Source organism: Pristiophorus japonicus, chromosome 21 (genome assembly GCF_044704955.1).
Source record: "Pristiophorus japonicus isolate sPriJap1 chromosome 21, sPriJap1.hap1, whole genome shotgun sequence".
Classification (NCBI taxonomy): domain Eukaryota; kingdom Metazoa; phylum Chordata; class Chondrichthyes; family Pristiophoridae; genus Pristiophorus; species Pristiophorus japonicus.
Genome location: NC_091997.1, coordinates 44,645,006 through 44,657,605, shown reverse-complemented (window position 1 = coordinate 44,657,605; position 12,600 = coordinate 44,645,006). Strand labels below are relative to the sequence as shown.

Sequence of the window (12,600 nt, the reverse complement as noted above, 5' to 3'; positions counted from 1 at the left end):
TAGACACACTGTGATTTTTCCAAACACACAGACCTTATTTTGCATGCAGCAGTGATTTTTACAAATACAGCACGCCTTCTGGCACTTCTGCTGGCATGCATCACTGATTTTGCCAGAGCACTGCTTCTTGAATTCAGCAGTTAATTTCCTACCACAGCACTCCTTCTGGCACCAAAACACAAGCAACTAGCCAGCTCTTTAAAAATGGCCGATTACCAACTCTCAGCGCTAGTGCTCATGTGCGGACATCACCAGCAGACTCCACCGCGCATGTGTAGACGTCCTGGCACATTGTCCAGCGCAGAATGCTGGCTCCACCCCAGACTCGACAGGCCACGCTGCGCGACTGCAGTGAAAAGGCCGGACAGCGGCAACAAAATTTTTCGCCGCACCTCAGAACGTAGATAAGCGGCACAACTCCGGTAAGTGCACCGCAAAATGGACTCAGCCAAAATTGAGGCCATAATCACTAGCCTAAAATCTAAGAGCAGGCCACTCACTCAGCCTTGTCTGGTGTAGAAAGATCAGGAAGAGAGAGATTAAATGTTTAAGAGAAATACATTTTTTTTTTTAATTGTAATGGAGTAAATTTAAATGTGAAGGACTCTTCAGTAACAAAAACTTGCATTTATATTGCACCTTTAATGTAGAAAATGTTGCAGACACTTCACAGTGGCAGAAGACACTGAGCCAGAGGAAGAAATAGTTAGGGAGGGTGGTCAAAGGAATAGTTTTTAAGGAGGCTCTTAGAGGAGAAGAGGGAGGTGAAGAGGCTTAATAATAATACCTTGCCTTATATTGGGCCCAAGTTTCCACATGATTTGCGCCTGATTTTTAGGAGCAACTGGTGGAGAACGGACTATCTTAGAAATCACAATTCTCCACATTTTTTTTTCTGCAGTTCTAGTCAGTTAGAACAGTTTCACTTTGGAACAGAATTTTTTCTCCAAAAGGGGGCGTGTCCGGCCACTGACGCCTGATTTCAAAGTTTCCACAGTGAAAACGTACTCCAAACTAACTTAGAATGGAGCAAGTGAAGATTTTTGTAGAACTGAAAAAACCTGTTCTACACATTAAAAAATCAGGCATAGGTTACAAATTAGGCGTCCAGAACGAGGTGGGGGGGGGGAAGGGAAGTCATTAAATTCTATAATAAATCCTTATTTATACTTATACAAATATTATACAAATAAATCCAACCTGAATAAAAATTTATAAGCAAGGAAAAGATTAAATAAACCATCTTCCTACCTGTGTGAAAGTGCTTCAGTCAGGGAGAATTCTGCAGGAAGCCTCACAAGTTGAGGCAGCCGTTCGTTCCCGCCGGGGGGGGGGGGGGGGGAGGGAGGGAAACGGCTGCCTCAACTTTGAGGCTTCCTGCAGCCTTCTCACTGCTGCAAGAAGCCTAGTGCTGATGTGCTGATGGCAATGTGCTTTTATTAAAAAATGTTCAAAAATTAAACAGCTACAAAGAACTACAAAAATGGCCGAGTGCCAATGTTTCCTTCACACTGCGCGTGCGCGAACGCTCCAACGCGCACGCGCAGGGTTGCCGGCAGGAAAAAAACTAATTTAAATGGCACCCGCCCCCTCCCACTTACAAAATCGGCGCGAGTGGTAGGCTCCGCCCCCCCTGGGCGCCGCGCCAAGCAGACATGGAGCTGCAGGGCGCTCCAGAATCGCGCGTTTTTTTCCGGCGCCGTTTTCGGCGCGAAAAACGGGCGCCCAGCTCGGAGGGGCGCCCGTTTTTTATCGTGTGGAAACTTGGGGCCTTTATGTGCAGTAGTTCTCAGCATCAGTGAGTCTGGCCATTATATTGAAAATCACCACAATAAGAGATGTTAAAGGCCAGGGGCAAGTAAGGCTCAAAAAGATTAAGTTCCATAATTTGTCATCGAGCTAGTTTTAAATTCTAGTTGAGCCACCAGTTGAAAGGATAAGGTTTTTAAAGTTGTCCAAAGTCAAGAGATGCTCCTAAGATGTCAGTAGCATGAGGGCACGGACTATCAGTACCCAAAGCTCTTTCAGGGCTGTGGAAATGGGAAGTGGTGAATAATTAAATTCTGTAAGAGGTAATTCCCCAGACTTGTCCCAATTTGCTTCATAATCAGAAAGATGGATCAAAAACTCATTTAAAATATTCAATAAACATGGAAACTCTCTAATGGGATCAGCTGCACAAAATATGATGTTTGTCATTATAAAACCTGACCTCAAGGCAGCCAACAGTCCTGATCCATTCAAATGGCCTCGGGGAACGCGTTACAACAGCTGGTGGAATAGGAGGGGGTCGGACAAATTGAGCATCGCCCCTCCCCAGAGTATTGGCGCCTGGGCTCTTGCACAGCTCACCTTGCCCTTTGGCCCACCATTGGTGACCGTGCCTTCAGGGGCCCTGGAATTCCCCCCCCCTAAACCTCTCTGCCTCTTCACTTCCCTTTTGTCCTTTAAGACTCTCCTTAAAAACCATCTCTTTAACCAGTAAGAGTCATCCCTTCTAATATATCTTCATTTGACTCGTCTATTTTTTGATTACGACCCTATGAAGTGCTTTGCGATATTTCTTTTTATAATAGACACCCTATTTATGTATCCATCCTCGTCAGGCCAGACCTGCCGGAAGGATTGGCAAGGTGAGCTTTTAACTTTATTTTTAGGATTCCTTGTGGGCCAGGAGGAGCAGGAGTGTTCCAGTGGGCCTCACGAGGAAGCCTTGGGGCTCCCTTGCCCCCGGGACCACCCTCTCCCGACTGCTTGGGAACAAACCTACGGGTCCTCAGCTGCTGTCTCCTGCCACCGAATTCTTGCTTTCGCTCCCTGGTCAGTTAGTGGACCTGGCTGGGACAGCAAGAAAATTTTTTGAAATGAGGTCCTGCCATTAAGATCAGCCGGGTCCCCATGTCTCAGGACTCCCCGGTTCGGGGCTTGTGTGGACTACACTCTTTACCAACACCGCCCGCCACCACAACCAAACCACCTTAAAATCAGGACATATGTTTTAATAATCAGAATTTCATAGCTGGCAAGCATTGTAGGACCTTTAATATCTTATCACTGGGACTGGGTGGCTAATTGGAATAGACATTTCTAGCTCCATGTAAATAAAGTGTCCCAGGTTCGTTTTCTTCTCATGTTATTAATTACATTAATGCAAAGAAATATATAGATAGAAATCAGAGAAGTAGAATGGAAGTTTTAGTGCCTTTTAATTCAGCAGTTGTGAGAAGACTTAAAGTTCACACAAGTGATACAATGATATAGAGCTCCACAGATTTACCATGTATTTCCTGTACTATTATTCCAGCCTTCAAAGGACGACTAGCTGGGGCTCCTGGTTGTCAAACAGCTGAGTTTTATCCTGAAAACGGGCGCAGGGCTGGGAAAAGGCTCTGGGAGGACCACTTTGGTGCCATCTTCAGTCAGAAGCTGCCTGTTCTGGGTATTAGTGAGCTTTTCCCAGTTCCTGAATTACTTTTATTGCTTCTTGGGTGGCAGCAAATGGATGAACTTACAGGTTTGTCTTTCTTTTCCATATCAGAGTCAAGTTGTTTCAAATAATGCTAAAATATTCTTGACTTTTGCTATTTTGAAATTTGGGAGATTACAAGAAGTATTGCAATCGAGTGAAATCTGAGTGCTTGCTATTGCTTATTTAATTTTACTTTTTAATAAACCTAACTCGTTGATTATAGCCAGAGACATGCAGTCTGTCATTGCGTTATTTGTCCATCAGTTGGAGAGATATGAAACATCTGAGTGTTGTGGTGAGCTTATCAGCAGCATAAGGGCATATTGCTGACCCCAGGAATACTACACGAATACATTGGCCAATGATCATGTACGCACACACGGTTGTAAGTGCCTTGCAAGTTCCGGTTTTCCGCATGCGATGTGCATACGCGAAAACCTGGAACTTGCAATCTGTCAAGTTTCAGCTCGACAGATCGTCCGCATGCGCAGGAAATGGACATTCGCTGGTGCAGAGTTGGGCTATTTGCCTTCGTTTACCAGTGTAAGAGTTTAAATAAATATTAAAATAACATTTTAAAAATCATTTAAACATTCAAAAACCTTTAAAATTAGTTTGGGTTATTTTTGGTCTCTTTAAAAAATGTTTTGATTTATTTTTCAAAAAATTAAATTTTTGTTTTAAATGTTTAATTAAATTGTATTTGAATTAATTTTTAACATGTGATGATTTATTTTTATTTAAGTGGGGTGAAAGTGTGCTTTTTAGGGAATTGGTGTTATGCTTATGGAGATTCCATATGTAAATGGAATCCCGATAAGCATAATGGGAATCCCCCTTATGTAATTGGTTGGGCTGGACCACGTGATCCCAGGGATGCTTGCGAACCGCATGCGCTTCTGGGATACATGGGCCTCTATGCAGGCCCAGGACTGCAAGAGCCCAGAGATATGGAGGCACCAGGTAGGAGCGTATTTTTCTTGCGAATCGGAGACATTCGAGAAGCCTCTGACCTCAATTTCCAGCTCATTGTGTAGAAGGTCAGGCTTCAGTTTGCAGGATGTGAGGACTTGCTTCTGGGAGGAGCACAAGAAAGTGTCCAATAAGAGCCCAAATTGCAACTTCTTTTCCCAAAATAGCAATTTGTTCTTTAGACGGCTCAAGTCCATCCAAGACTTGAATAGTTCCTGACAAGGCACAAGAGCCGGTCACTTGCTAGAGTCTATTCTCTTTCTGTTGTAACCTTTCATGTGTCTGATTATTTGACGGTTACTCCCATGGTCAGTATTGTCTGAAGTTCCATTCCTCGTTTCATCTGTGGCAGAAATAAGCTATTCTACAAACTCTTCCTCCTCAATACACCATCTCCCTACTCTTTCCCAGAATCTCAACAGTGTCAAATTCCTATCTCAGTCTTTTCTCCCTCCCACAATGTAAAGGCCTTTAGTACTGAAGTTTATCACTTAACCTCTACTTCTCAATACAATTATATCTTCTCTTCTATCTTTTGCCAATCTTGGGTGTATCCTCACTTTGGTTCCCCAATTTAAAAAACTCTAACCCCATACCCAACCAGCTGTTTATCCAGCTGTTTTTTGAAATGCTAATATTGGGACTTCACTGTGTGGGGAATTACAGGGGAGAATTCATCTGTTTCATGTTGCAGTCTAAGTGAATGATTAAAATTTGATACATGGTACAGATGCATTAAAACTGCACAAACCGTAAAAGATTCAACTCACGACAAAGAATTCTTAGGAAGGCTTTTAATTAATGAAGGCACTAACATCTTTTTCTAGTTTGGAACATATCAAGCATTTATGAAAATAAAGTAATTTATTGTATATCCTGTAAAGGCTATAACATGAACGAAACATATCAGAAGTACAACTAATTTACAAATTTAAAAACGTATATCAAATAAAATTGCACCATTACCTTTGATTTAAGCAAAAAAAGGATAAAACTTTAGATTACAAAAAGACTGCGCTCCTGATATTGTATTTAAGTAGCAAGTAACAATATTTCATGGTTAATTTGAATTCTGTATATTAAATTTCTAAATATAAAGCTGATTTATACATGATACATTAGTGATTAAATACACCATTTTATTACAACTGGCACTATCTAAGATAAGGTCAATACCTACAGGTTCCAGGCTCCAGAATGACCTGAATTCCAGGGTATTTAGGCACTTGATGAGCAATGTTGTGTGCATGATACATTTTATTTCATTTCTGGTGTTCTTTCATTGGCTTCTGCCCCACTCCACCCAAATAGATTTGTTGAGGGAAAATCAGGTACCACTGTACAAGACCAACATGCTGAAATATCTGGCACAGCACCATAGCTGGACTTTGTGCACTTGATTGTGGTGGGGTGTGGGATGGCAAAAGACAAAATGCAGCCAGTGATATTGTGCACTTCCAACACCACTATTACAGGTATAGTTTAGAGCTCCCTCTCAACTGCCTCAACTCCTGCACCATAACTCCAAAATGAGAATGATGTTGGCATTGCCTGCGGTCAAAATGGCCTCTGCATGCAACAAATTGGTGTTAAATTGTGTGCAGGCTTAGAAACCCGACCTCAGGTTGCAGAGGTGAAAGAAGTGCAGTTTTACTCCAGTCTATTAACCTTCTTTAATTTAATGGTCATATTCGACAAAAAAACAACTATCAAAATGAGGCAACGCGATCAATAAGAAATCAGTTTGGTGTCTTAGCCGAGCAGGAATGCACAATATCCCATCAACCACGAGCGCTGAAAGCTAAAATGAAATCCTTCAGAGGCTTGAAAAAGCATTGACCATTTAACACAACATTACAGATTACTGAATATGCATCAAGCATTTTTAGTGCAAGCTAAATAAATAATAATCAAGGACTGACCGATGACAAGCTGGTGTCATGGGAGTGCAGTATATGTGGATACCTTTGGTCATTAATTCTTTCATTGGAATACAGCCAAGCATTAATTAGTAGCACTGATTTGGCAGGATTAGTCAGTGCACAGACAGGAAGTAAAATCCATGATCCCCTCTTCACCAAGTACCAAAAATGGTACATTTAAAAAGGCTATTGATGAGAGTGAATCTTCTGTGCAATTCTCTTCATGAGACAAGCAAATAATTATCTAATGTTACAGAATAGTATATGCCAAATGTGGCTAATTTATCACCCGTGTCGGTTATATGGTACCTGTACCTGTACATCGACATAAGGGCCATAGATCCAGAGATCTAATTCCTGTAATAGTTCCAATATTCATAAAAGCCTTTTGATAGTACAGCTGAGTCCACTTAAGCAAACAATTTTGCTAAAAGGAACGTCATTCTTTAACGAGTATATATAACCACATCATCTGAAGAACAGTAAAGCTTTTATTTATTTTAAAATTATAATCTAGGACACTCTTTGCCCAGCTGGCCCTGGTCACTGACCATATCAGATGGGGTTGCAGATTGGACAATGAGCCTATTACATCCGCCACAGTAGCACGTGGTGATTGACCACAGGGTCAGGCTGTAGCGAGTGGGTAGTCGCAGTTTCAGTCTGCTCAGCTTCACAATAATTTGAATAATGGAGAGAAAATAGCAATGACAGGAAAATGATCTCATCGAGGGCTTTAGATAATATTGGTGTCCAAGAGGGAAGTGGTTTAGAATGCAGAGATGAAATTTCAATAGCAAACACATTTATCTTTTTTTTTTAAACAATAAAGATCAAGTCGGACCTGTTGCTACTGTATACAATGTTCATTTCCACCAGTTGCCATGACTGACATCATCCTTAAAGGACTGCATTTGTGTTATTTGGACTGCGAGATTACAGAAAGAATGAATGAATGAACGAACTTGCATTTCTGTAGTTGTTTCACATCCTCGGGATGTTCTAAAGCACTTAACAGTCAATGAAGTATGTTGTTTTGTAAGCAACCGCAGCAGCCAAATTGCACACAGCAAGATCCCACAAATAGCAATGAAATGAATGATCAATTAATCTGTTTTTGGTGCTATTAGTTGAGGAATTGGCCAGGACACTGGGAGAATCCCCCCTGCACTTCTTCAAATCTTTTATGCTCACTTGAGAAGGCACAAAGGGCATTGATTTAATATCTCATCTGAAAGACGGCACCTCTGACAGTGCTGCACTCCTTCAGGAGCATGTATTCAAGTCCTGGAGTGGGTCTTGAACCCATGACCTTCTGACTTGGGTGAGATTTTTACCTCGGCTACAGGAGTTTATGCCGAAATTTTACAGCCAACAAATGCACAAGTCAATCAGCATCTGAGGGAAGCAAGGCAGGTTCATTCCTCGGTTGTGATCCTTCATCAGAGTTCTTTTTGTGAAATGTTAACCTATCTTTCAGACGCTGATCAACTTGTTCTGCTGTTGTGTTTCTTTCACCGCCTGTGTGAATTTTTATTTCAACAATTTTCCAGATTAAAAATCCAAATATTAACCACATTAAACACTTTTGCCTGGAATTTCCACGGAAGTTCTTCTGATCTCCCTCCCCCCCCCCTTCGTAACCTTGGTGGGAAACCATCGGAGAAAGGGTGACAGCGGCTATTCACGTCATTTCTCTGGAGGAGTCCGCCAAACTTTTGGCCAGAGTTCGGGGAACTCCGCAGAAATTTGACCACCTTGATGTTTACCTGTCGTGGTGTCGACAATATTCCATAATCAGGAATCCGTGAAAAGAAAAATAATGAACACCGTTATTTCACTGTGAACCTCTGATACGTGGTTACAATTTTGTGAAAAATTATTCCCTTCACAGGAATCAACTGTACCAGCAAACCATAGTCCAGAATTGAGAATCTACCTCCTATAAATTTAAAATATCCCTTTGTATTGTATGTGCAGATGAACACCAGCCAGACATACATCTAAATAGGTCCTACCTTATCCTTGGTAGAGACCAATGGAAATACAGTACTGTAAAATGGAGACCCATTGCACAAAACAAATTCACATTGCATCGTGAGTGCTTGTGCTGAAATAAGACTGCATAAATATAAGCTTGCTACTCAGTGCCACTGGGTAAATGCAGCTTTCAGTCCTCCTGATTTCCTTTTTGCCAAGTAGGGAGGCACTGAATAGGTTGCATCTCCCAGTTTGGGGGGGGAGGAAAGAGTAGAGAGGTCATATTGGAGCAGATATTTAGCCTTGGCTGGCCAGTCCCTAGTGCCACCTAGCAGCCAGCTACAGGTGGCACTGACTGCAGGCTGAGCTACCACTCATTCAGCTGCAGAGGTGTCAGGCTAGAGAGTCTAAGGAAGGGGAATTAAAAAACAGAAAAAAGCTGTCCCCACAAAAAAACTCCTATACAAAGATTTAAATAATCTAATGTCAAACCGTGTGATGTGCTATATGATAATAAAAGTTCTAGTTTTAAACCTAACTTTGACATACGAAAAGTTGACAGTCTCACTTCCTCAGCAAGCAGGATGTGATATTGTTACCAGAAGCTGTGGCGAGGTCCCCAGCACATTCATCAACCTCTCATCTGAAAAAGCCAGCACGACAGTTTGAGAGTATGTTTGTACGTGGGGGGAGGGGAACGCAAGTGGGAGGTGCGATAAAATTAAGATTGGTTCGAAATTCGGTCCAATGTTCATTGTCCAATATTACACAGCATGACTGCCATTAACACAGTCTCTTTAAAACTGGATTCAAAAATGGAAAATATTTAGACTCTATCTCTATCTCAGTCTAACCAAATATCCCAAACACAGTCCAATTAGCAGAAATTTGGGCCTAAATGGACACGTGAAGCCAGACAAGGTCTATCGCTCTTTATATAATGGGACTTTGAGTTTACAGATTTAAAATCGTATCATTTTCATACGGTAGAATCTTGCTCTATATCCATTATTGAAAGAGGGTTGACATTTTTTTTCCAAATAAAAAAATAATAGAGTGTAAAAGTCCATAACCCTGAAAAACTACAGACTCGAGCCTGCTGTGCATGATCATATTTAAAGAGACCCAGAAACCACGGATGAAGTAAAAACGCATGATAAAGAAACAGAGACAAAGGCAATTTCAGCTGATAGAGTTGTCACAAAGAACATTAAATACTACAAAGAGGTTAATACAGGTCAGACAGAAGAGGTTTGACTACTTGAGAATGAGTGTTTATAATGCTTAACGTGGACCAGTCCTTGCCTTTTTCCCCATCATTAATGTTGCCAGACTCTAAGTGGATTGCCTGAATGGCATTCTGGCTTTGAACCAGATGAAACTAGGAAAGGCCCAGGCTTTGCTAGTTTCCAGGCCAGGAAAGGACAAATCCCGAGCGTGTCTTGGTGAAGTCAGGCTGCGACTGATTGATCTTGGTCTCCACGATGATGGTGTACTTCTTCCCATGCATGGAGCATTGAATGGGGTTACACGCCTTCACTTGAAAGTGCCTCTTCTCACTAGAAACAGAAAATAAATTCAAGACATTTAATTAAAGTGCCTATTTCAGGTGGTTACAAGACACAAGAATATAAGCAGGAATAGGCCATAAAGCCCCTGGAGTCTGCTCCGCCATTCAATAAAACCATGGCTGATCTTCAACCTCAACTCCACTTTCCCACTTGATCCTAATATCCCTTGTTTCCCCTAGAATCCAACAATCTCTCTATCTTAGCCTCGAATATACTCAATGACTCAGCATCCACAGTCCTTTGTGGTAGAGAATTTCTAAGATTCATAACCCTCTGAGTGAAGAAATTCTTCCTAATCTCAATCTTAAATGGCCGACCCTTTATCCTGAGACCATGGCCCCTAGTTCGAGACTCCCCAGCCAGAGGAAACATCCTGGTACAGATACTTCCAGTGATGGACTCCAATTTTGTGCCACATGATTGGCTCCTGATTTCAACCAAGATGTTGATGGGGATTAACCAGGTAAAGATGGTTGCCATCACCAGAGCGCAGCAGCTAACCGGCTTCCTATGATATGTTTACATTGTACAGAATCATTTCACTAGAAAACTGTATGTCTGTACGTACCTGCTCCTGGTGCTGTGGAATCTCCCCCAGTCTGCCCCCTAGTTCTAGATACTCCAACCAGGGGAAACAACCTCGCCGCATCTTCCCTATCAATCCCTCTCAGAATCTGATATGTTTCAATGAGATCATCTCTCATTCTTCTAAATTCCAGAGCGTATAGGCCCAATCTACTCCTCATAGAACAACCCTCTCATCCCAGGGATCAATCTAGTAAACCTTTGTTGCACTGCCTCGAAGACTCTCAAACCTTTGGACAAAGACCAAATGTTAGTGTTTGTGCCCAGACCGTTGTGCTGTTTCAAGTGTACAGCAATGACTAAGCAAAGGGAAAACTGGCAACCATTATTGTTCTTTGTTTTGTTGTAAATCGAGTCAGAGCCAAAGCTCATACAGTCCTTTTGAGAGCCACACTTGCACTTTTCAGCACCGAGTGAGATTCTCTCAATGATTACTCCACAGGGTTAAGTATCCAGTCCCAAACACGGCTGAGCAAGTTGGAAAGTTTTCAGGATTTGTTGCTGTTCTAAACAACAAAATTCTTTGTACATCCTTAAAGTCTGCGGTTTTGGTTTTATTATGGATAGCAACAGATGCAAATTTCCAGCAACATTTCTGAAAAATACAACCACATTGTCCAAATGGTGAAGCTTTAATTCTTTATCTTTTGAGGTGTTTTTTATATTGTATAGATTTTAGGTCAAACAGATAAACAAATTGCATTTAAAGTTACAATCAGCAGCAAATAAATGGAAGTTGGTTTGAATTATTGCAGTGCGAGATAGTCCCTCAGTGATTAATTAATTAGACAAATCTTGAGCTGAAAAGCTTGAAATAACGTTAGAAAATGGTGCCTGACAATGGTACGTTGGGACTTTGATCACCTCAGGGCAAGAGAGAGATTGATTTCCAGTGGTTGAGGCAGGATTGAGACAGCGTTGCCTGGGCATATCTGACACTTGTAGGCCATTTTCACAATTATTTAGCTTTGACAACATTTAATATTTATATTGGCGGTTGGGGAGGAGTGGGAGGGGGGGGGCGATACAAACAACACACCAGCTGAAGTTAAAAGCCAGTAACTTCCGTTCGTATATCGTAAATAGTTCTCGTGACTTTTCAAATGTGACCTGGTACTTAAAACAAAAAATGTAGTCATTACAAATTTAGAATAACTGCCCACTGATTGCCTAATAATACTGAGTATTCTTTTGAATCTTGGTTAAACCCCCTGGTGTTGAATGATTAGTCACCATCAGTACTGGACCGAAAATACTCAAAATCTACTCTCTCATGACGCTCAGCACTAAACTTAAAGCTTTCTAATGGAAGCTCACGTAGTATAATACATCCCCTGCTCTCTCAAACACCCAAACCATCACCCAGGAGGTGAAAACAGGTCCCGGTCCCCAGTCAACAAGACTACAAGTTAGGCAAGACTCAATTTTCTCTTTGGTCCAAATGAACACCAAATTGTCTTCAAACCATAAACATGCATTGCCTCCAGCATAGAGGGCACGGAGGTGTTGCTACAGTTGTACAGGGCCTTGGTGAGGCCACACCTGGAGTATTGTGTACAGTTTTTGTCTCCTAACCTGAAGGAGGACATTCTTGCTATTGAGGGAGTGCAGCGAAGGTTCACCAGACTGATTCCTGGGATGGCGGGACTGACCTATCAAGAAAGACTGGATCAACTGGGCTTGTATTCACTGGAGTTCAGAAGAATGAGAGGGGACCTCATAGAAACGTTTAAAATTCTGACGGGGTTAGACAGGTTAGATGCAGGAAGAATGTTCCCAATGTTGGGGAAGTCCAGAACCAGGGGACACAGTCTAAGGATAAGGGGTAAGCCATTTAGAACCGAGATGAGGAGGAACTTCTTCACCCAGAGAGTGGTGAACCTGTGGAATTCTCTACCACAGAAAGTTGTTGAGGCCAATTCACTAAATATAGTCAAAAAGGAGTTAGATGAAGTCCTTACTACTAGGGGGATCAAGGGGTATGGCGAGAAAGCAGGAATGGGGTACTGAAGTTGCATGTTCAGCCATGAACTCATTGAATGGCGGTGCAGGCTAGAAGGGCCGAATGGCCTACTCCTGCACCTATTTTCTATGTTTCTAT

General features: G+C 41.9%; 1 protein-coding gene across 2 annotated transcripts in view; it reads right to left on the bottom strand.

Moving 5' to 3' along the window:
- LOC139233977 (unconventional myosin-Id-like) overlaps positions 1–12,600 on the bottom strand; it is a 671,189-nt gene that overhangs the window by 29,647 nt on the left and 628,942 nt on the right. Inside the window, exon 22 of one of the 2 annotated variants that reach the window (XM_070864717.1) lies at positions 5,388–9,902. The exons of the other annotated variant lie outside the window; for it this stretch is intronic. Coding sequence (XP_070720818.1) covers positions 9,746–9,902 — 157 coding nt within the window. The 3' untranslated portion in view covers positions 5,388–9,745. Of the gene's footprint in view, positions 1–5,387; positions 9,903–12,600 lie in introns of those variants that run through there. 2 annotated transcript variants of the gene reach the window in all.